Source organism: Enhydra lutris, unplaced genomic scaffold (genome assembly GCF_002288905.1).
Source record: "Enhydra lutris kenyoni isolate GAN:26980312 unplaced genomic scaffold, ASM228890v2 scaffoldscaffold9, whole genome shotgun sequence".
NCBI classification, from domain to species: domain Eukaryota; kingdom Metazoa; phylum Chordata; class Mammalia; order Carnivora; family Mustelidae; genus Enhydra; species Enhydra lutris.
In genome coordinates this window covers 1,508,405-1,534,503 of record NW_019154093.1, presented here as the reverse complement: position 1 = coordinate 1,534,503, position 26,099 = coordinate 1,508,405, and the positions used below count along the sequence as shown (strand labels likewise).

Below are 26,099 nucleotides of genomic sequence, written 5' to 3'. Positions count from 1 at the left end.
AGGGAAACAAAATCCAAGGTGAAGTTTACAATAATAGTTAATAAAAAGCTGTGTACCAGGATGAAAACCGAAAATATAATCATAAGCCATTATAAAAGTAACAATAAATTCTGATTATTTCCTTTTCAGTTTCCTGAAAAAATTTTAGAAGACTCTAACCAATGTTATAGTTTTGTTATTTCATAAGGAAAGCTCTTACATTTCTACTTCAAAGACAAAGGGGACTACTTAGGATGATCACTTTCTGTGTCAGAGGACAGCTTTGCAATGTGTTAGATTGATTGAGGTTTCTCTTTTCTTATTATGAGTGAATCAAGAAATATGCTTAGTTATAAAATATTTGTTATACACAGACATAGCCTGTGACATGAAAGATACACACCCATAACAGATTTTAAAATTCAACCGGCCCTTACTTCTTTTCCCATTTTGGGGGGGAAAGCCTATGATGACAGAAGAGCGGTTTTCAGGAAATACCAGAGAATTATTTCTACATGTCTCCAGAGAAAAACAGAATTGTGGTGGGTGTTGAAGGACAAAAGATTCTTGGCATTAGTATTCTTTCTTTCTTTCTTTCCTTCTTTCTTTTTTGCTGTAAGAAGCCATCATCTTAAAAACAAAAGGTCTTGTTTAGAAGTTTCATCAACTAAAAGTGTTGAGAAGTAAAACAAAGTGCAAAAATCTCAGTTTGATAACCCCATGAACTCAGATTTCAAAACAGATATTTGAGACATTAACCAAAGCATCCATATTGGTACATCCAAGTGCCATAAAAAGTAAGCTACATGCAAGATGTCATTAATACCGAGGTAAAAAATAACAGGTTAGACATCTGAGTTGTGTTGTGAAAACAAAGCACACCCATATTTACTTCAGCGAAGCTTTAAAAATCAACATGCAAACAGAGGGACACATACTTGTCATGATAGAACTTTAGCTCACAAAAGCCATCAATTAAAAACAATTGATTTCAACACAAATGTAAGAGTAAACAGGTCTGAAGTCTATCAGGAAAACAGAATATATCAATATATATTTTAAGCGTGTGATAATGGCTAAATATTGCTTCTAGCAATATAATTACTTAAGTCATAAAGAAATAACACAGTATTAATTCAGAGAAGGGTATATTTGTGTACAGATCTTGAATAAATCTGTATTCTAGGACTTTTAAAGATGGGTACAGTGGTCTGTAAATTCAGCCCTGGCTGGAGGCTAAGGGGGCACCAGCACAGCACCATTTTCCTTAAACCTTCAACATTCTACTTGTGAAAAGCTGGCATTTAACCTTTGCAGATCCCTTCTATAGACCAGGCAGGATAAAGATGTTTTTCCCTGTACATTTCAGAAATACACATAAGAAGGCCACAGAAGTCAAAAGCCCTTTTCCAAAAAAGGCCTTTGTATATACTGGTTTGATATCTCAAGAAAAGGAGTGGTTATGGATTCATAGATTAAAATGTATCATTTTAAGGCTTTTGAAAAATTAATAAGTTGAATTTTTTTTTTTTAAACTACAGAGCCCATGCCACACAAATGACTATAGAAGATTAGGAAATATTCCATCAAATGTTTCTACGAGTATCCTGCTTTGCGTGTTAACAGTGGAGAAGAGGACACAACAGCAGTGAACAATACACACATGCAGGATAGAAGAGTTAAACCTTTTTGGGGAAAGTACCGACTGTCACATACTTATATCTGATTTCTCTGAACTTGTTAAGCGTCAGTGAGGAAAAGCTGGCTTGGGCAATCCATTGCTACTCCTTTGTACCCCACAATACACATTCTACGAAGAGTAACATTTTATTGACAGAAAAATGATCAAAAAGAGCTCCCCTAGGACAGTGAACTACGAAGATCAAAGGGTATCATACAGGAAATAACACAGTAGAAGTAAATGACAAAAGTTCAATGGTTTTAGTCTTGACATTTCGGATGAGCACCCTGTTTTCCGATCACAGAAACACCAACCACCAAACAGCCAACGCAAGAATCACGAGAAAAGACATCATGAAAGGAATACGAGGAGATGGAAAAGTACTAGAGTAGAGGTGGCACTTTTTGAGAGACTTGTGATCCTCAGGGATTGGAATAGAAACCTTGGGAAGAATTTCTTCATTGTCTTGCTGGGGCAAAGCTCTCTCAGTAGATCTCTCTTGCCTTTTAATTTTCTCTTCATTCTGCACTAACAGAGCACGTTGCTGTGTCTGCTTTCACGGTAGAAGATCAAGAAAGACAGAGAAAGATGAACAAAATGACAGATGGAAAAATGCTCAAAAATGATACTTGGGGATGTGCAAAGGATTTGGGAAGATCTTTTGGGACACTCTTTATTTTACTTTACTTTGGCAATTTGTCCCAGCAAAGTCTCTATAACATAGTCGGGTATTCAACAGATAATTTTTTGAATGAATGAACATTAGAAGTCTTGAAATTTCAAGCAATTACTCGACTTCCTTAGCAAGAGTATTTTTCCTCCTTCAAGGATACTCATATATGAATACTGGTCATTTTTCATTGTTTTAGTGCTGCCAATTTTTCTTAGATCACTTGGGTAAAGCCAATAATGAAGCATTCTTCTCGCCATGAGAAAAGTTAGTTTTATTACAAACAGAATGGCAGAATATAAAAAGTTATCCTCATATCCCTTCATATAGACTTAAAAAACTGCAACAATTCAACAGCAATTAGCTTTTGTCAAGGGAATAAAAATCTTAATCCCGTACATTTTAAAGATTGCAAAAGAAAAACGAAAGTATAAAAGTTTGTATGTGCCTCCAAGGTCTACCAAAAAACAAACAAAACCCCCCACAAATCTCAACAACTGTAAACTTCATCCCCGTCTTGCAGAATCATGATTAAAAATAATAGTAGTAACAACCATCATGAAGGTTTATACATCACATTAAGCAGAGTTTTTGACAATTCTAAGGTAAGTTGCCTTTTCCAAATGTCCAATTGAGAAGTTTTTCCTCCCCCGACAATTTCTGTGCTCTGCCATCTAGTCAAGAGATGTTATCTATGAAAGGAAAAACTTGGCTCTAAGTTCTCTCAGTTGGGCCAGCCTTCTCTGATCAGTTTGGAATTTTGACACAGGTTCTTTGCACACCCCTAAGTGATATGTATCAGGGAGAAAGTAGCTGGGGGACTGGTCAGCAAAAAAGAAAAAAGGAAAGAAAGGATGCAAAATCATAATGATTTTTAAAAGAATATAAGGAGGGAGAAGAAAGACAACATAAAAAGAATAGGGTACAATTAAATTCATTTTCTCTCTGAATACATATTTACATCTTCATGCAGCTTTTCAACCAGCCATGCGCTGAAATAAGCAAACTGAAAGCTGCAAAAGCTGCAGCCGTGGAAATGTTATGTGTTAGGTCAAAAGGCAGTGGAGTGTGAATTTACTAGTAGAGCCAAAAGAAAAAAAATTACTCAGCAGCTGCTGTTCGGTTCTGGGGGAGTATCTGCTTAGTGCCATGACAAGAGCAAATTCGGATTGAGAAGCACGAGTCATAACAGCAGCTTTACCTCTGGCCCACCAACCTTTCTTTCCGAGGGAAGGACAGAGGTTTTCTTCACCTGGTCATACACAAATTATATAAAATTCAGTAGCCTTGCAACACGACAACAACGCTGCCAAAGTCGGAAGAGGTATCCCCAGAGAACAGAAATACTGCCCTCATCATTGAAGAAAAAGTAAGATATGCCAGAAAGTGGAGTTATCCTTTAAAAAAGGTTATCATAGGACAGTTCTTCTTACTTATTCTGTTATTCATTTAGAGGAGTAATATACAGAAGCACAGAGCTAAAGTGGCTCAAGTACTCCCCACCAATCTCATTTATAAAAGTCCTTTCTTTAAAGTCCACAGAATGACATACCCATTTCCAACCAGCCCTGAGATGATTTCTGGAAGGTTCTTCTATTAAGATAGAAGATATTTTCTGGAAATGGAGACTGATTCAAATTTACCAAACTCCAAGAGAGTCTTAAATTACTTTTTCAAAGTAATCGAGCATCTTTTATTACTTCCACAGAGTCAAAAAGAAAGCTTCTAGAAAATAAGCAGCTATGGTTTAGAGAGACAGTTAACCAGGCAAGACAGCAACATGGCGTTTCTCCTGAAGTCTAGATCTATAGAAAGCAGAGTCACTGTCTCTGTTTAGGCTACATTATCTAGATTTAGAATCTAAAACTGATGTCCATTTACATCAGGGAATGGAGGCTGAAGAGGATGGAGAATAGAAACAACAGCATCCTGTCACCCCCGGTAACTAGCTACCCATCATTCAGGAATTCTCCAGTCTTACTTGGTGAAACTGGTCTGACTCTACTTGGAGAACTCTTGGCCAATTTCAATCGCATTTTGAAAAAGATAAAAAGTCCCCTCTGCGAGTCAACTTTTATCATCTTCTCCAGTTCCAGAAACTAAACAAAGTTGAATAGTTTACCATGAATTCTCAATTTAAAAACAATGTTTTTTTTTTAACATTATTAAGACATCACTACCTTTCTTGACTAGAATTGCTGTTGCTATTGGTGAAAACCAGGAATATAATTTTAAAAATTATTATCATCACTCATTAAATCATTGTGACTACTTATATAAATATTAACCTGTATAAGCTAAAGATTAAGAATTTTTAAATATATGCTTAAGGTAACTTTTAAGATATTTCATCACACAGATTCATTTAGTCAGACGTAGGATTTCTATGACAGGTAATGACAACAGCACGCACACACACACACAAAAAACCAGCCTGAAAGGTATCTCCAACTTCTTCTAACTGTGACTATCTTACAAAACAACATGTTAAAAGTTTGAAGCTGCTCATAAAGATGAACTGTCAATAATTTTTCTAAAATTGAAATATCATTAATGTGTGGTGTTCTGCATTCTCTGGCTTAGAGGTCTCCCTGGTTTATTATGTAATTGTGGTCAACCATTCCAGACATTTCTCAGTTGTGCAAATGTTCAAATAAAGTTTAAAAAAATGTTTATCCTGTTCCAATTCTGACCTTACTAAATTTAGTAAATTCTCTGGTCCTTGGAGGCACAGTTTGAACACAAAGTTCCACTGGCTTATGGTCAATTTGTAAATACACACTAGCCAGAAGGAGGCAGTTCTCAAGAGCCTAGTCATCTAATGGTAGCTCTAAACGGCTCCTATAATTCGACTGGGTAGCCCATATGACTTAAAAACAAGTGTTTGATTATGAATGTCTTAAAGCTGCAATGAACTGGTGAGGAACCAAAGCTAAATTTCAGCTCTAACCTTACTTTACTTATATATAGAACATTTAATAGACAATAACGTTTATTTCATTCATTCTCACAAGTGGTCACGTGGACGAAGTACTCACTCCTTCTCCTGTAGGAAGCTGCCCGTTGATGTTAAGTGTTCGGAATGGGGAGTGAGTGGATAAGCGTTTATCCCATTCACTAGGCCGTGGTTCTGGTACAGATTCCATGAAGTTCTTTTTCAGCTCACTGATGCTGGCATGATGTTTTTTTATCTCTTCTTGACTTTTGTCTAAATCCTACAGTTGAAAGGACAAACATGCAAAATAATAAATACTCAGAGGAAAAAAACACATCAGGGGAAGCCCACTAGACTATATGGGCACTGGCAGAAAACATACCACATCCAGGGCAGATGTTACTAATCCATAAATTGCATTCAAATTTTAAATATACAACATGGTATATTTGCTTGCATTTTTTTTTAGTATTCTTTTTTAATTAGGCGCTTTTCTTGGAAGCAGTGAAGCATCATAACCCTACAACTCTTAGCAGTTTTGTAACCCACAGACCTCACTCCTTAATTTTGCAACTTTTCTTCCCATTACAACACAGCGCTAGATCTCCAACTCCTCATCCAAAGAGGGTGATATCACAGATCAGTTAGCCCCGTCTTGATAAGAACTGATTGAGGCTCAGCTCAGGCAAGATGGAGATAGCAGTAGATAAGGAGCAGCTATTAAACAAAGGACATGATAAAAGATGCAACTGCCACCATTGGTTGCTTTGTTTTGGTGAGTTGCAATCATACAGCATCCCTCTGTTTATAGCTGGAGATAATTCTGCTTCCTTATTACTAGGTGGTATTACTGGTTTTGATGAACAGGAACAGCCCTTTCTTGTTATAAGAATTTATCACTAGAATTCCTGGCCAAGCCTTGAGAGCAAATTGTTATTATCTATGAAAAATCACTCAGGTGTGTGATATGATGGCTTTTTTTCTTTACCAATACTATTCGTGCTTTTTTTTTTTTTTAAGATTTTATTTGTTTATTGGACAGACAGAGATCACAAGTAGGCAGAGAGACAGGCAGAGAGAGAGAGAGGAGGAAGCAGGCTCCCTGCCAAGAGCCCGATGTGGGGCTCGATCCCAGGACCCTGGGATCATGACCTGAGCCGAAGGCAGAGGCTTTAACCCACTGAGCCACCCAGGCACCCCCTATTCATGCTTTTAGTTAAATCCAGCTCCCTGCTCAGCGGGGGTCTGTTTCCTCCCTCTCCCTCTGTGCTCTCTCTCTCAAGTAAATAAATAAAATCTTTAAAAAAAAAAAAAAAGCCTTATGCCTTCCAGCTTCTGACAGCTTTACTTCATCCCTTAGTAGAATTCAAAAGAGGGACCTTCTTCCAGTAACTTTCAATGGATTGGAAGTAATTTAATAAGAATTCATCAAATACCTTATATATCTCCTCAACAGTTTAAAAAATATCTCAACTGTTCCAGCAGAATTGGATAGTGGACAACTAGGTTTGATATCCCTTAAATGGGATATTCCAGGGAGAAAGGATCAAAACAAAGGTTAATAAAACTAGAAGTAACATTCAGGTTTATGTAACAGGAGGCAAATACAACTTTCAAAAAGTAGACTTGGCCAGAAATAAAATGGGAAATACAATTTAAAGACAAAAACTGAAATGTCCTTTGTCCAACATACTTCTCCAAAAAAGCTCAGATCCGTGCTTGAGATCAAAATATGTGGGAGCCTGTCAGTTGATGAATGCTAAAAATTCTGTGTTTATTATATATCACGGCAGCTCCGTATCCAAGAAAAGCATAATATTAAATAGATCTTTTAATATGCTGTATAAATTTTGAGATTAGCCTCTTTCTTTCTTTGTGTCTTTCTTCTGTGGAAAACCACCACATTTGGGGGGAAAAATTGGAACTCATTTAAATAAAAATTTCAAAAAATTTTCTGGAGCCACGCATGCTTCAACTAAATGAAATTTTTTCAAAAGCAATGTCAAAGGGAAAATAGCATAGGAAAAAGAATTGGTGAGGCACACGACATAATTTTGATTCTGGAGATATTCATTCAGAAAATTCACTTACTAATCTGTTCTTTTTATTTTTGCAAGACTAAACCATGTATGTTTGCTTTGAGATCAAAGAGAAAACTAAACCCAAAATGGACAATCCTGTAGCTTCCCCATAAAATTACCTCTTGCTTGTTGGGATGAAATGTGAGTATAGCCCATGAATATGGGCTTCACCATGAGGAAACAACAGTGTGCACTTTTATTCTAGCTGAAAGCAAGAAAAGCATGTTTACTAGCTAAAGAAAAGCATGAACAAACTTGGTCAAAGACCCAGTAGTAGGCTGAGCAACTGAGACCCACAAGGTATGTAAGTTCCTGTGACCCAGCTCCTAACTGGAAATTAAATCTGCTTGGTCCAAGAACAACTTAACACATTTGGGAGAGTTAAAGTATGAATGGAACAAAACAAAAATGAGCAAGATGCTATGGTAAAACCATAACTCTCTATATTTGCCTTTTAATATGAGAGTGGTGATTTGTTACTCTTCTTGCCTAGCTTTTGATTGGCTTGGAACCTGAGAAAATAAATATTTCAATAAAATCAGTAGCTTCTGAAGGAGCTTTCTCCATCCTTCTTAGCAGGCTCTGTTAGAAACCTGTGGGGGCACAGAGTAAAATTAAGATCTCAAAGGGACCTGTTCCAAATAGAATTTGTCATAGACACTTGCTACAGGTTTTCTCTGGGAGATGGAGGAGGAGGCAGTAGATCTAAAAATGAACTCGACCTTATTTGGCCAGAACAAAGCATTAGTGGGGGTGGGGTAGGAGAGATGCTTTACAAAAAAAAAACAAAAACAAAAACAAAAACAAAAAACACACCACCTGCTAGAGTGACAGATAACTTGAGAGAACATCCTTATGGGGTGGAAGGGAGACAATTTTTGAAAATTTTTTTCTTTTACTGTAACTAGAGAATGATGGTTAGCCAAACTACTTTGGCTGCTTTTAGGCTAGATACTTTTTGATACTTATCATCTTATAATTTTAGCAGCAGCCAAACCAAACCATTAAATATAAAATGTTCTCAAAAAGTAGTTAGTAGTTTTAATTTTCAAACGCACACTTATTTAGAAATCCCCTCTTGTTGCTACCAATGCAATGTTGGGGAGAAAAAACACATCACACATAGGGACTCTGTGAGTCTCAGAAGCCATAACACACCTCATTGAACACATGACAAATATATGATTGGTACTGCAGGTTCCAGTCAAAAGGAAGCACTAAAGATGGACTAGTGAAGAAAAAGGCATGTTTGGGATTGGGAGATGTTACATTGTCAAGGACAAGGACATCATCTGACCTCTGTAATTCTTCCTAATCCCAGAAGCAGAACCATTCATGTCTAGTTTTAGTTACGAAATCAAGCAGAGGTCTAGCTGCCGAGTTTGAAATATCCTAGAGTCCGGCCTTAAAAAACTTCATGTTACATGAGGTAAATGTACATAAAGTATTTGGTATTGTGCCCATCGCACAGTATGTGATTAATGAAGGCTGGCCAAAATTTTTATTACTTTTATTAAAGTACCCTATACTTTGCAAGCACTCAAAATGTATGTTTTGACAGAAAATAGGACAAGGTTAAGTAACTATTAGAGGTCATTATATTAAACCAGAGATCTATTTTAAAGTTTCTTCAGATTTCCAGTTTAATACTATTTAGTACATTTCTTGTATGTTCATCGTTCAGGTCTCAGCTAGTATGTTCTCTCTCCAAAGAGAACTTCCCATCTTATTCAGAGATTTCCTTTCTTAGCACAGCATACCACTTATTTCTGTCACAGCTTCCATAATAACTTGGTATCATTTTATTGCTATTTTTTACCTGTTTATTGTTTCTTTCCTCCCTACTTCTACACATTGTTAAGTTTCCTGAAGGCAGAAACAATGTTTATCATCTTCCTCTGTATTTATGTTTCCTTCAAGTTTAAGTTAAATCCCCAGTATCAGAGTTATATTCATCTCTTTTGGCTCTGTCTTGAGCAAAATCGTAAGATAATCTGGTCAACTTTTATATATGAGTCTTTGTGTGGTGTAAACTAATGTAGCCTCAGTGTTTTCCATATAGATAACTCCACGTTCTCTACTTTTTCCTCATAGAGTTCCCCTACTCTTCTAATTAGTTTCATATTTCCCTGTTCAAGGTGGAGCTCCAAACTAGCTAAGTATACTAATACAACTCAGGTAAAAAGCAAATCATTGTTGAATGTAATGAGAAAATGACCTTACAATTCCTAGAGTAGATAGTACGTTGCTATTTCTGAATGGAAAAAACGAAGTTTAATAGAGATAGATAGATAGACCCTAACTCAAAACCTAGCTTTACCAATTTACTGGCTTTGTGACCACAGGCAAATTAAATTTCTCTAAGGCTCGATTTTCTTATCTTTAAATTAATCATCTTATGCCCACAGACCTGTTTTTGTAATAAACTATCTTATATTAATTACAGATTAAATACCAGGTCCCCTCTTTCCTTCCTATATCTTTTTTCTTTCCTGACTGTCCTGTCATTTTTTGCTATCTCCAATTTTTAAGTCCATTTTTGAATTGGGATCATTTCTCCTACTTTTCCATACTCAGTTCAGAAGATGAAAACTATTCTACAAATTTGATGCCTGGGACACACAGGAGTTTATACTCTTGGAAAATTCAAGGAGTTTTTGACAGTGATATTGAATTTTCTACAAGTTGGTTATTAAAACAATGGAACCGCAAGAAGGAGAGGTAGTCCCAATCATATATTTTTTAGATAAGTATGACAGATGGAAACTAAAGAGTCAGAAGGAGAGACGGTTGCATATCTTCATGTTTACCAACATGCAAAAGCATTTTAAACCTAAAATTCTGTCATGCAATGGCATGCAAAACCAAGCGCAGCATAAAGAAAGGGGTGATTGCAGAGAACGCAGAAGGTACAGGCAACCAACTGAAATAAACTTCAAGTTCATACAAACCTCCAACATTAAATTGCTATGTCTGATATAAATGTTTTCACCATCTAGTCTCTCTCTCTTTTTCTGTGAAAACGAAAGAGGGGAAAAACAGAAAAGCATAAAAAATTAAAATGTTGTTCTTGCGGGGAAAAAACTGCAAATTGGCAAACCAAAAAAATGAGAAGTCCACAGCGCAGCATACGCCAACATGAAATGGTCACAAAACTACAAGGACACACACAGAACACATTACCACTAGAAAACGGATGACCCTATTCATGAGTGATGGAAGAAAGTGATGACCTTATTTAAATAGACAGTGCTCCTGGCTTCATTGGCTTCTTACATAGTAAGCTGTTTTATGCTCATTTTTGAAATTCAACTGTTTGAGAGTTATCTTAAAGTACAGGACTTTAAGAAGCTTTGAAATCCCATGTTCCACAGCATGGAAAAATGCTGTAAAATGTTATTTACCTTCCTGAGACATAGTTCATACTTAGTAATACCACAGTAGGTATATCTCTAATACCTTTCATAAGAAAGATCTAAGGGCACTTTATACACGATTAGTCAATATTCTCTTCAGTAAGGACTGATACATCCCACTCTATATTTGGGAAGAACGGGCACAGAGCAGCAAAACACACAGTTATGAACAATGCCAGGAGTTGCTGCTATGATGGTTTTCATAGTAAGTATGTATCAAATATTGTCCATGTTTCCAAGAATATGATGCCACTGAAATATTTCTTATCAAGTTTAAATATGAAGGATAGTTTTGGTCTTCACTAGTTACTTCATTGTTTTTAAAAAGGCATTTTCCTCCTGGGAGGTTTATTGTAATGAAAAATTTCAACAAATAGTATAGGATTATAATTTCTTCACTATACACATGTATGTGAGTGTATGCAAATAGATATGTGCGCAAATATATATCTGCAATTTGAAAATTTCTGATGAAGAGAAATCAATGAAAAGAACGGATCACTGTCTTTTTAATGCACTGTAGAAGTCAGCATGGGTGACAATAATGCAGTTTTGTGAAAGTGAAAAATGGCTGACCTTCCTCATTCTTATCAGATCTTCGGTTTTTTCTGCAAGCTTCTGTTTTGCCATTATTAAAAAAAAAAAAAGAAAAATGATAAAATATTGGCTCAATGAAGTTTGTTTGAACCTTTATAATATTTTTTAAGGGAAGGGAGTTGCGGAGAAGAAAAAAAATTGAGGAGGGAGGAGAAAAGGTATAAGTGGCCTGTTGGCACAAACCTGTGTTTGGTCACCATTTGAGGTGGGTACTGTGACCTCGATGTGGGTTTTTTCCACCTACATTTAAGAAATAAAGTGGTAAAAACATTTTAGGTTAGTAGGTTTCTATGAGTAGCATTATTTCCAAATAAGCCGCATCTTTAAGCTGCTTGCAAAATAAGCTGATACACGATCAACATGATGCAGTCTTATGAGGGTGTGACAGGAAAGGACATTACTCTTCAATGGTCATCTGTTAGTTCACCATCATATTTTCAAGGCTGAAGAGGTAATTTGGACAGCCAAATGATAGTAAAAGAAAATTACGATAATTATTCCATCAATGAAGAAAACATTTTTACACTTATTGATAAAAAAGTACTTATACAAAAAATAATTTGGGCTTAAATAAGGCATGTGTTTTTGTTTTGGCTTTTTTTTTTTTAATGATCTAGAAGCACTTTAACATTTAAAAACGAATTTACAAATGAAGATATCAAGGTAGGACATACATGACAAAAACAAAATCTTTACAGTTAAAGCACACATATAATAAACCACATATGACACAAAAAACGTAAATACAAAAAAAATTGTTAGTTGATCAATATATTTAAGGAGGCACTTTCACCTTGAGTTTATTAGGCAACAAAACATCAAAATAAACTCAATTCAAATTGTTACTGATGCATGCAATTACTTCCAAGGCTGATTTATAAATAAGCACACATAGGGCTCAGCTGCAACATTCAGCAATCTCTAATCTCCTCTCCAGGGAGCGGGAGCCCTTGTGTTTGGTGGATAAATAAGATTCATCCTTAATAGTAGGAAGAGAATAACTGCGGCCTCCTGCCTAGCTTTGAAATACCTTTAGTAATAGTCATTTTATAGACCCCAAATGAAGCAAGTATAAATTTAAGAAACCCAAACAGACTATTAAGAGGAAGCATTTTAGAGTGAGCAATGCCTAAAGCAGTAGGTATTTCAAAATTAGAAAAATTTTTATTAAGGATCAAATCAGTCACTTTGTATCATGAACTTCTTTATAGAACCTCACCAATCTGTGGTTTTGACACGTTCTTTTTAATCACAATTGGCAGCATTACCTTGTAGTATAATGTCATTGTGCTATTTTTCCTAGGACAGAATGTAGAGAACATAACACCAAATTTTGTGATACTGTCAAATCATAAGCACATCCAGCTACAGTACTTTTAATTACCAGGATAACAGATAATTTGTGTCATTTCTACTATGAATCCCATTATATTTGATGTGTGGTCATTAGCAAGTTATTTCACCTAAGTCTTTTATTGAAAAAGTAGAGACAATATACCCACAAAGTAGTGAATGTTTAGCAAATAGCAGTTTTAAATTATTTTGCAGGGGCACTTGGATGGCTCAGTCATTGAGCGACTGCCTTGAGCTCAGGTCATGATCCCAGAAGGTCCTGGGATTGAGCCCCGCATTGGGCTCCCTGCTCAGCGGGAAGCTTGTTTCTCCCTCTCCCACTCCCCCGTTTGTATCCTCTCTCTTGTTGTCTCTCTCTCTCTCTGTGTCAAACAAATAAAAAAAAAATATTCAAAAATTTTTTACAAAAAATCATTTTGTAAAGCTTAAATTACTTGTTTCAATGAATAACGACCCTTTGCTTTTTTCTAACAGCAACAAAGTGAGAGCCTCTACTTCAGTCTAAAAGTACCAAGTAGCAAAGGTAGTCAAGCCCCTTCAGAGAACATTAAATGAGATAAAGGTGTGCATAGGGGCGAGGTACTATTCCACATCTGCAAAATAGGTCTTGTCAAATGACTCAAGATGCAAAAAGCTACTTCTATCTGGCACCAAATTCATGTTAGCTAATGAAATTTATATAGTGTTACAGGTTATTTTATTACACTATTGCTTTATATAATAACTATGGCTTCAGGTAAACTACATAATTATTTTCTATTGTTACAGATAAAATCAACTCAGAGTCATCCTTAATTCTGTCCCTACTATTACAGTAATAGAAGGTTATCAGAGGTGATTTTTAGTTTGATCTTTATGTAAGTATCTCAAAACATATACATACACAGAATTAATCAGCAAGAAAACCACCTACTGGCACTTGAATGGGAAGCATAGACCAGGAAGTGATCTCTCCCCTCTATCAGGTCCCAAGAGCAACAGGAACCTATTCTTGATACCTGTATCTGACTTATAGGCCAAAGAACAAGTATGGGGGCATCTGGGTGGCTCAGTCAGTTAAGCACCTGCCTTTGGCTTGGGTCATGATCTCAAGGTCCTAGGATCCAGCCCCACTTTGGGCTCCCTGCTCAGCAGGGAGCCTGCTTCTCCCTCTGCCACCCAGTCATGCTTGCTCACTCTCTCTCTCTCAAATAAATACATAAAATCTTAAAAAAAAAAAAAAAAAAGAACAAGTATGTTAGCAGAACACCAAAGAAATCTTAGCCACTCAAAAAGATTCCTTTGCCAACTCTAATAATCCAACACTTTCCTGTTAGTACAACAAATGGAGGAATAGTCAAAAGTGCCAGATGAGATATCCTAACGTTAAAAACTGAGGTAGTCTAACCTTAAAAAGGCACTGTTGATACTGAACCTGATGGCCAGTGTCATACACATCTGGCTAGGTTAAAAAAAAAAGGCAAATATCTACCATTTGCTCAATTTTTTTTCTCTCTTTAGACTCAAGTTGGTCCCAAAAGACAGTAAAAATGGCATGTCATGTAGAACAGTTTTGTTTTGTTTTGTTTTAATACAGTCAAAACAAAGCCAAATTGGTCACTGCTCTACAGATAAACTAGACACTGAACTGGGTCCAGAAGAACAGGATTAACTCATCTGCCAAGAAGAGAGCACTTACTAAGGTCTTCCATGGTTAAAAAAATTTTTTTGGCTTTAATTTTCTTAACAGACATATAACAACGTAATTTTTAAAAAAGCACTGCCTCTAGTAATTCCTGTTGTCAACAGTGATACTTGTGTTTATGTCAGTAATTCTGAACATCTCAACTACATCACAGCCTAAATGTGCTTAAAAGGCTAATCAACACACAGAAGATCAGTCCAGCTACTGTTAGTCCTGGGAAACCTGCTAATTGGTGATTTTTCAATGAGATCAGAGACTGCGGTACAATCAACGCAGAACTATAAGCAACTCAGATCCTACATAAGGATCTTTGTCTTTCATAAACAATTTGATTTGAACAACTGCATAGAAGTGCTTTATGTAATACTAATTGGGATATTCTCCGGGTATGTTGCTCATATACTTATCTTAGGAAATCAAATTATATTATAATCCTATTAGCAGAGCTTACTTTTAAAAAGGAATGTGGAGATTCCTTCTGGATGAGTAAAAATTATTTTTAAAAGCAGATGATCACAGTGCTGATGTGCTTTATAGGCTCTTTTTTTTTTTTTTTTTTTTTTAAAAGATATAAGTTAGGTAACTGTATAGGTAGGTCACCTGAAAACTTCTCGGATGGTTTAGTCTTCATGACATAATTCTATGAAAATATTTTACAGGTTCATGGGGAATACTTTCTTTTAGAAAGAGTAAAGAAGAAATAACTTTGTTAGAACTCTACAAGAATCAATGCTTTGAAAACCTTCCTGGCCAAGGAGTTAACATGTCTAAACTAGAAAGTGAACTAGCCAGATATTTGGATTTATGACGTACCTTCCACACTTCTGTGGGTTCCGGTTCAGCCTGCCCGGGTGGCACTTCTTCCTTTTGCTCTTCAACCTTCACTGTTTCCTTCTGTGCTTTAGAAACCTCTGTGTCCTGACTCTGAGCAATGGCGGGTGCAGAGGTGGGCCGGGGACTTCGGTCTGAATCAACAGCCGCTGCTACGTGAGAAAGGGGAAAGGGAAGGATAAGTGAAGGCAAGAGTCACTATACTACTTCATTTAGAGTCACCACGTAAAATAATTGTGAATCCAGGACACAGTGTCCGGTGGGCTATCACACAGAAGTTAAAAAATAAATCATTAGTGCTCTGCCAGGTTACTGATGGCATTAAAAAAGCTAAAACAGAGAAGCTAAACTATGCTATTGTGTTCCATAAGGGGGCAGAGCAGATCCAAATACGAAAAGAAAATAAAAACTCTTTTTATTAAAAAGTTAGCAAGATTGTTTAACCTTGTACTCTGTTAGTTTCAAGAACCTACAATATAAGGGTGCCTGGGTGGCTCAGTGGGTTAGGCATCTGCCTTCAGCTCAGGTCATGATCCTGGGGGTCTGGGAATCAAGTCCTGCATCGGGCTCCCTGCTCAGCGGGGAGTCTGCTTCTCTCTCTCCCTCTGCCCTTCCCCCTGCTCATGCTCTTTCTCTCTCTCAAATAAAGAAAATCTTTAAAAAATAAATAAATAAATAACAATCTTTTAAAAAAAAGAAAAGAAACTGCAATGTAGTCTATGGAGAAAAAAAGAGGCTAATTAAGTCTGACTTCTTTCATGAAGCTGTATTGAAATACACATCCATTTATTTATAGGTGATTTTAGGAAACTAAAAACTATGTTCTAGGAAAAAGGATCAAGTCTGACTTCTTCTGTTAAGCCTGCTTGGAATGATTACAAAATAACTTGATAAACTGATCTTGTAAGATATGCATACTTTTTGATGTTTAAGGGCAAACCTTTGAACCAGATACTTTCCCTTTTAATAAGTCATTTGATTAAAATAATACGAATTCAAAACCTTTGGCCTTTAGTCCTTTAAAATAAAAAACTTTTGAGTTCTCTCCTACCCTCTCAGAATATTATCAATTTGTGTTATAGCCCCTCTTCTCTGATGTATCTAGGGCAGTGGTTCTCAACCAGGAATGATTTTGTCCCTCAGACAATATTTAGGAATGTCTGGAGATATTTTTGATTGCCGCAACTGGGGAGAGAAGCAGGAGGCAGTACTAGCCAAGGTTCCTGAGATTGAGGAACCCTGACTTAGGGAAAAGGCTGTATAGATACTGTTCTAGAGATAATATGCAATAGAAGCTTAGAACAAAAGCTTGATCTTTCAAAGTTAATAGTTGTTTTGGGTTGGACTATTAGGCAGCTAAGTTTCAGATCGCTTACTTCAAAAACAACTACTCATACTCTTTTTATGATTTTTATCTTCATTCTTTCAGGGACTAAAAAACACCATATACATACTTTGTAGTAGCCTCACTTATCTGGCAGTGTCTAGAAATGTAGTGTGTCTCCACATGATTTACTTATTTATTTTTAAGTAGACTCCACACCCAGCATGGAGCCCAACTTCTGGGGCTTGAACTCATGACACTGAGATCAAGACCTGAGATGAGATCTAGTTGGATGCTTAACTGACTGAGCCACCCACGTGCTTCTCCACGTGATTTAATATTTCTGATAACAGGTCATTATCCTTTCATGAACTGCGATTTTTAAATTTTAATTATTTTGCATGGAAATCCTTACAACTTTTATTGTATGCTTTCTTGCCTTCTTAAACTGAACATACTGAATTTCCCTTCTTTTTAAAAAAAGATTTTATTTTATTATCTTTCTTTTTGAGAGAGAGAGAATGTGTCTGAGTGGGGGGAGGGCCAGAGGGAAAGGGAGAGAGAGAATTTTAAGAAGACTCTTCACAGAGAATCTCAACCAGGAGCTATGCCCGACACGAAGTGACGCTCCCCCTCACGACCCTGAGATCATGACCTGAGCCAAAATCAAGAGTCTGATGCTTAACTGACTGAACCACCGAGACAACTCTGAATTTATCTTGATAAATTTAGATTTATAAGTAGTAAATATTAGCTAAAAAAAAGGAATTCCATGAATCAGAACAGACAAAAAATCGGAATTCACAACTACTTCATATATACAACTCCAAGAAAAAAATGCTCATTTCCCAGTAATAATCTCCAGTGAAAGAAATCACTTCTCAAAGTATACACATGGAAAACCAGAGAAACAAAGGAATCGTCTATCTTCCAATGAAAATTCTGTGGCCTCTTGCAAGTCCTTGCTACTCATGGGTGCTGGTGCTCTCAGCTACTCAGTGCAAGAATGGCAGATGGCAGACCAAATCTAACAACACAGGGGAATGTGACAAAATATTTTGCTCACAGTTGTGTTAAACTATCATTATACATGTGTATTCACACCTCCTCTCAAAGAATTAATTCAACTCTGCCTGGCATCATAGAAACATAGCCCATGCTTTCACCATGTGTTATTTTGCCACTTGCATTTGGTTTTAATCCAATACTAATACTGCAGAGCCAAATGATTTATGTCTTTGGTATTCCTAGCCCTGGCAATCTGTACCGTCTGTGGAAAAGTAGGTATCAGTGTAGAAACTGGCAGTTAGAGGCATCGAATTTCACCGTTTGTAAAATGTAGACGATATTAACTCTATAGAAAAGTTAGGGAAGACATACTCAATGGTTATGAAAATATTTTATAAGCCCTACATATTAATAACTTTTAATGTCATACCGCTAAGTCTCTTTTTTGTTGTTGTTATGGGTTAATATCATTTCAACACCCTGTTGGGAAAAAATTAATTATGCACACACTGATATGCAATTCAAGTGAAAGATTTCACCTGGGAGCCCTGGAGAGAAGCAAATTTCTTTCCTTTTCTCAATAAGAAGATACAAAGTATGGATCACAACAGAGAATCATGGTAGTGTTCTTATTTATTTTAGACATCTTTATGGAGATATAATTCACATAACATATAATTCACCCATTTTGATTATATAATCCAATGCTTTTCTGTATATTTTGGGGAGGGTAGTGATGGCTTTTTAAGATATTTTGGCTCTTCGGTTTTGTGAATTTACTTGTTAGCCATTACAAGATTTAGGTGCATATATAGAGAACGCTTAAACTTTAAAAACTCAATCATTTCCTAATTCTGAATGTCTAGACAAAGAAGAGTGCTGTGATCATCTTATGGGCCCATTAATTTCAGTATTATATTGCTCTTGTCTAAAAACAACAGAAACTTTGAAACAGTTATATATTAGATCAGTGAAGAGTAAAACTCAAAACCATCACACTGAGTAAAAGAAGCCTTACATTTTAGGTCTAGCCCTGTTACTTACTAGCACAATCTCTGCTAGTATGGTATGGGCATAATAGGTAAGTAGCAGATCGGTGATTCCATTATTAGAGGGCCCACACAAATCAGCGGCAGATCTTAAAACACAACAAAAACACAGCCGATGCTCAGGTCCACCACAGACAGATGAGGTATTTAAAAGTGAAGATTGGGTACTTGTTTTAAAGCTCCAAAGATGATATGGATGTATTCCCCTGGCAAGAATCACTGCACCATTATTCGCCAAGTGGACGAACCGTCTCGTTGTGTGACCCTAACATGTTATGTAACTTTCTTGTGCCCCAGTTTCCTCATGATTAAACCAAGAATTCCTACATGCTTCTTGTTCATTCAGTTCTTGGTACTAAATAGGAATATATGGAAATGGTTTGAAAAGGAAAAAGTGCAAAAAAGTATAAGCTGAAAAATCTTTGTCATCATTATTAGCTATCCTTGGGACTTACCACTCTGACGTATAAACTGGAATCTGAACCGGTTTTAGCTTCTCAGCTGGTGAAGCAGATGTCGCTTATATTTTATAGATATATATAGAGAGAGATGTTTATGTATCTATATATATGTGTGTACATATATATATGTATATATAAATAAAAAGGAGGGCCTAAAAGGGAAAAGTCTCTTTCTTAAAGATGAATAGAGAAGGAGCCAGGAAAAGGAGGGAAAAAGAGTTTCCATAGACCTGTTTCTAATTCTTGTACTGAGAAGACAGCAGACAGAGAAAAAAAAAAGACATTTGGAAATAAAACTTTAAAAAAAATTGTCCTATTTAGTTTATATGTAATTCAGAGGCTTAAAAGATAGTACCACATGTCAAATATTTAGAACAGTGCCTGAACATACTAACTGCTCAATGAATATTAATATTTTTTATTCTTCCTCTCCTAGGAAAACAAAAGTCATCATGATGAAGAGTACAAAACATGGGTCTGGGTTAACAGTCCCAGACTCTTCTAGTTCTGTTGCTATATGACCTTAGGCAAGTCACTTAAATTCTAAGATTAGGTTGTAAGAAATAATGAACAGCAGTGGGTATCCATTTCAAGAAATGAAAAACAATAGTTCAATAAAAGCAGAAAGAAAATAATGAAGATATTAGCTGGCATAAATTAAAGTATATCTAATACAAAAAAATAAGAAAACCCCAAAAGTTGGTTCTTTGAAGAGACTAATAAAATTAATAAAATTAATACATCCAGGGGCACCTGGGTGGCTCAGTGGGTTAAAGCCTCTGCCTTCGGCTCAGGTCATGATCCCAGAGTCCTGGGATCAAGCCCCACATCAGGCTCTCTGCTCAGCAGGGAGCCTGCTTCCCTTCCTCTCTCTCTCTCTGCCTACTTGTGATCTCTCTCTGTCAAATAAATAAACAAAATCTTTTAAAAAATATTTAAAATTAATACATCTGTAGCAAGACTATTCAAGAAAAAGAAGAAGCACAGCTTACCAATATCAGGAACACAAAAGGGGACATTGCTATAATTCTTAGCGATATTAAAAATATACCCAACGATGTGAATAAATTTAAAAATTTAGATGGAGGGGCACATTGGTGGTGCAGTTGGTTAAGCGTCCAACTCTTGGTTTTGGCTGGGGTTGTGAGATCAAGCCTAGAGTCAGCTCTTAGCTTGGCATGAAGTCTGCTTGGGACTCTCTCTCTCCCTCTCCCTCTCCCCTCCCCCTCCCCCTGCTCTCTTGCTCTAAGATAAATTTAAAAATCTTTTTAAAAAAATTTAGATGGAATAGACATTTCCTGGAAAAACACAATTACCAAAACTGAAATAAGAACCAGAACGTCTTAATAGTCCTTTATCTAATAAAGACATTGAATCTGAAAGTAAGGAACTCCTGGACAAGGAGATCCTTAGGACCAGATGGCTTTATCGGTGAATTCTTCCACACACTGAGGAAGAAATAACACCAATCTTACACAAGCTCTTCCAGAGAACAGAAAAAGAAGGAATCTTTCCCAATTTATGAGGCCAGAGTACACTTCATACTAAAACCTGACAATATTATAAGAAAGGAAAATGAGAGAAAAGAGAAAGAAAGGGAGGAAGGGAGGGAGGGAGGTAGGGAGGAAAATGACAGGCCTATCTCTCTTATGAAAATAGTTGAAAAAAAAAATAGTTGTGAAAAATTCTAAAATATTATGTAAGAAAAACATTATAATCAAATTGTATTTACTCCAAAAATGCAAAGTTGGTTTAAGGACTGAAGGTCAATCATCTATTCTACCACATAATATAAAAAGGGAGGAAAAATCATATTATTACAGCTGACCCTTGAACAACAATGGGGTGAGGGGTACCAACTCCCTTGCACAATTGAAAATCTGTGTATAACTGACTCCCCCAAAATTTAACTCCTAATAGCCTATTGTTGGCTGGAAGCCTAACTGAAAATACAAACCATGGATTAACACATATTTTGTATGTTACATATATTACATACTATATTCTTACAATAAACTATAGAAAAGAAAATGTTATTAAGATAATCATGAGGAAGAGAAAATACTCTGAAAACATTATGTTGTATTTAACAAAAATAATCTGCCTGTAAGTGTACCCACGCAATTCAAAACCATATTGTTCTAAGGTCAACTACATATCAATCATGAATTAAAAAGCATTTGATAAAAAAAGTCACCATTCATTTATGATAAGAACTTAGGAAATTAAGAATAAAAGAAAACTTCCTTAATTGATAAAGAGTAGCTAACAAAACCTAGAATAAATATCACACTTAGTTATGAAATATTGATGGTTTCTCCCTGAGACTGGGAGTGAGACAAGTATAAGGAACTCTATAGCACTGTGTATTATAGAAGACTGATGAATCACAGACCTGTACCTCTGAAACCAATAATACATTATATGCTAATTAACTGAATTTAAATTAAACTTTTTTTTTTTTTAAAAGAACTCCTACAAACTAGTAAGACAGACAACACAATAAAAATATGAGCAAAACTTTGGAATAGGCACTTCAGAAACGATGATATGCAAATGACCTACAAACGATGAAAAGGTACTCAACTTCACTAGTCATCGGATTTGAATAAAGGTTTGAAAAATTAAACATCAGCCAAAAAAAGGTGCTTTTCTTCCAGGTAGAAAAAATTAAACAGAGGGGCAACAGCTATAATAGGATATTCTAATGCACTTAAAACATCCAATAGAAAGTGGAACATAAAATCCAGCTCACATTCAGCCGACAGGAAAAACATAATCTTATTTTCAAAATTTATTTATTAAGCACTCATAATGTAGCAAGAATTATGGCAATTATCAAGACCAGTAAAGATTATGCATCTTAAAAAAATATTCTCAGAAATTTTTTCAAAGGAAAAGAGAAGGAAGAAGCCATCCTGGAATTTATGAAGGTAAAAAGGGACTGATCTAGGAACCAGAAAACATACAGGATTCCAAGTTTGTATTGGCAGACTATGTTAACTTTGGACAAACTTTTTTAGGCTCTAGGTTTCATTTCTATAAAATTAGGTGGCTGGAAAAAATGATTTCCAACAATTTTTTCGAAGTCCCAGAACTCTGATACTAATGGTAAAGCCATCAAAGCTGACTATCTTCCCTTAGAATTCTCTTACATGCTTTAGTTTTAGAATCTCAACCATGACCATAGCATTTTCAAGACAAATTTTTTGGAGATCCACTCCCCCCCACCTCAGCATAGAGTATAATTTAATAAGAACTAGCTAATATTAGTCAATAGAGACATCAAGATTTTTTAATATCTTGGATTGTGACATTTCTACAAGCTAGAAAAATAGAGACAGTTGGGATATAATTTCTTAAAAGTAATATAAATCTCTTGACAAGTAAAGCTTTCTAATTTGTTCAAGATACCAAAGCTCATGAACACTTCAATCTCTGGTTATTTTTGCTATTGGAAAGAAAAGATACATCAGGCATAGTATCTAAGCAATGAAGAATTTCTAATCAATGGAAAAAGTCATGGGATACACGGTATCATACAAACCCAGGTCTAGCTGTGCAACTTACTGTCTGTGACATATTGAAGAAGTGATTTAAATTCTCCAAACTCAGTTTCTCACTGAAAATTGTGGATAAAAACAATAAAATAATAGCTCCCCAAACCCAAGGTAAACTAAAAGTAGGCGACTTTACTGGACAAGGAAGGAGATGCCTGATGGTGTTATATAAATATGGCAGACATGAAGATTAAGTGGCCACATCTAGAATCTACCTTGTCCAAGACAGAAGTCTTGATCTTCCACCCAACTGTGCTTCTCTCTCAGACTTTCCCATCATATTAAACAATCAAGCCTAGGAATAAACCTTGATTTTCTTTTCCTTATCATCTCCAGCACTTAATTTATCAGTAATTCCGTCAGGCCTACCTCCAAAATGTATTTCTGACCACTTTTCCCTGTCTTCATTGCCAATACTCAAGTCCTAGCTGTCATCACCTCTCACCCAGATTCTGCAACCGACTTCACCATCCTTCTCCTTTACTCCCCTTCAGGGAAGCATTCACCCGGCAATCAGAGTGGTCTTTTAAAAATGGAAATCAGATCATATCACTCCCTCTAACCACTTTCCACTGCAACCAAAATAAAATCTAAACTCTTTGGATGGCCTGCAAGGCCTTACACAATCTGGCCTCTCCCACTTCCTCTGACCTCACTTATTTTATTTATTTAATTATTTGACCCCTTTCCTCTTACTCACTAGGAGCCAGACCTTTGCTACCCAACGTGGGAGCTACTAGCTACACATGGCTATTTAAACTTAAAACTGAATTAAAATTCAGTTCCTTAGTTACATAGCCACATTTCATGTTCATAATTGGCCACATCTGGACACAGGCTACCAAAGTGGACATCACCAAACAGATTTCCATCAGAACACAAAGTTCTCTGGGACGGCAATGATCTAGACCCATGCCAACCTCATTCCCACCTCCACGTCATTGAACCTGCTACTCCCCCCTTGAGAATATTCTTCCCCGGATATTGGGATGGCTGACTCCTTCTCATAATTCAGGACTCAGTTCAAGAAGCTCCTCCGGGGGACCTTCTAAATTTAGATATAGATCGCTCAGTCTCAAACAGTTCCCCAGTCTCCCCCATACCCAGATATTCTTTGTCACCCTGGTTTCTTTTTCATAGTACGTATCGCTATCTGAAACTATTTTGTTTTGTATGTTTACTCATAAAATGTAAGCTCTGCGAGGGCAGAGACTATGTTTGTATGTTCACAGCTGTCTCTCCAGTGACTAGAACAATACTTGATATGTAGGAAAGGTAAAGTAAGTTGTTGAACAAAGGAATACGTGAGTAAGTATCTGAAAGAACATGGGTTTTGGAGTTAACCCAAACTGTACTCCAATACACTCATCAGCTGTCATATCTTTTTTTTTTTAAAGATTTAATTTACTTATTTGACAGAGAGAGAGAGATCACAAGTAGGCAGACAGACAGTCAGAGGGGGAGGGGGAAGCAGGCTCCCTGCTGAACAGAGAGCCTGACACGGGGCTTGATCCCAGGACCCTGAGATCAGGACCCGAGCTGAAGGCAGAGGCTTAACCCACTGAGCCACCCAGTGCCCCCAGCTAACATATCTTAAAAAAACTTATTTAATCCGAAGGTCTTCATGATGATTGAATAAGACAAAGCCTGTAATCTGCCTTATCCTCTTCCTCTTTAAGCAGTCCCTTTAAACTCAGGACAGTAGAGAAACATCAGAAAGACAGAAGCATGACTTGCAATATGGAAGCACAAAAGTTCTACTTCTTGAGGAATCTTCTTTCCAAGTGTGGCTGACTCATTCCGGATTCCTCTTAAACTGAAGGAAGTGTCTCTCATACATGCTCCCATAATGCAACAAACCAAAATATGGCAGCATAATTCTGGATGATATAAAACAAAATAATAATGCTGTGGCCAGAATATTAACAGTATCTTAATGATAGCTACTATTTTGGGGTCACTTATTAACTGTCAGCCATTGTGCAAAGCATCATATAGACATCATCTGATTTATTCCTCACAAAAACTCTTTGAGGTATTATTATATTATCACCATGCCCATCTTATAAATGAGAAAACCAAGGCACAGAGATTAAGTAACTTGCCCAAGAAGACAGATCATAAATACAGGGGTTGAGCTTGGAACCAGGTCTAGCTGAGGGTAGAAGCCAAACCTTTAACTTCTGTAACATGCAGTTTCCTTTTACAGTAGATAGCATAGAGCTGGGCCCTGATGACTCCCTAATAAATATAACCAACAATGCTCTATTTTGGTTACTGCCTTTTGAAATTTTATTTATTAACCATCTTTTTTTTTTTAATGGCATAAAGAACTAAGTATGGCTTATTACTTCATTTTAGGAATACTCTCAAATCCTTGAGACTAGGAAAATTCAGAAAAATCTTAGGTTGGTATACACAATCATGAAAATTATCTATTTCCTCCCTATTTTATTTAAACAAAATTTAGAGACTCCAGTAACATCACTGTTTTTTGTCTCTAATGGCCATAGGGCAAATAATCTAAACTTTTTGAATGAATGCTCTCGAGAGCCAGACCCTTTTCCTCTTTCCTACTTGAAAAAACAACTCTTTAAAAACATTTAACAGCAGGTTTTAGTTCGGTATACAACATTAGGTTTTCACGCTATGGCAAAGATTCTGCATTTGAATTCTGATTCTAGCGCTGTTCATCTACTACTCCCTGCAGCAGAACCTTGATCTAGTTACTACTCTCTCAGAATCTCAGTTCTACTTTTCTTAAGATGAATCCACTGAAACAGACAATTAGTAAAATCCATTTCATTTACCACTGAGATTCTTTAATAAACAACTGAACTTCTTTTATCTTTCCCTAGTGAGTTAGGATCACAAGTAATCCTTAGTATTCAATACAAACCCCCATCAAGGCTCCGGGATGCCCGTTTGCTTGCTGTACGCTCGAAGTGTGGGGCAGGCCTGTCAATCAGGGCGCTAGCTTGCCTGGTCTGCGCCTGAGTCCGGCCACTGTATCGAAATTTGGATCCCAGTGCAAGAAATTTGCTTTTAGGAAGGGTGTCTGTAGATGTCAATCTAGGGGGGAAAAACATAATTATATGTATTACCTCACTCTAATGAGACTGGGAGAATAAAGACAAAAATCATGAATTAATCTCATGGTTTCCTTACAGTTACTAAGACAGAGTTCCAAACAAGCAATCGTTCTTTTAATTCTATGTCACTTCTCAAAGCAACATGTATCATTTAACTGTGGCCTATATTAATCATATCATCATATATCCCTATAGGAAGGGCCTTATGGTTTTCAAAATGCTTTTATTACACTGTAATATTTTCATTACATCCATGTAATATTTTCATCATTTTACAGATATAAGAAACTGAACTTCCAGAAAGAAGTTACTGCTTTAAGCTCACATAGCTGGCAAAAGATTGGGCAATAACAGGGTCTAAGCCCAGAGCACTTTTTC

General features: G+C 36.4%; 1 protein-coding gene across 3 annotated transcripts in view; it reads right to left on the bottom strand.

The window, feature by feature from the left end:
• The window catches only part of LOC111142876 (erythrocyte membrane protein band 4.1), a 176,118-nt gene that overhangs the window by 34,652 nt on the left and 115,367 nt on the right, over positions 1-26,099 (bottom strand). The window contains exons 11-14 of one of the 3 annotated variants that reach the window (XM_022496257.1): positions 25,529-25,701; positions 15,210-15,379; positions 11,543-11,599; positions 5,369-5,545 (exon numbers count right to left, since the gene is read on the bottom strand). In XM_022496257.1, coding sequence (XP_022351965.1) covers positions 5,369-5,545; positions 11,543-11,599; positions 15,210-15,379; positions 25,529-25,701 — 577 coding nt within the window. Of the gene's footprint in view, positions 1-5,368; positions 5,546-10,297; positions 10,361-11,542; positions 11,600-15,209; positions 15,380-25,528; positions 25,702-26,099 lie in introns of all 3 variants that reach the window. The other 2 variants (XM_022496258.1, XM_022496259.1) reach the window with 2 other exon arrangements.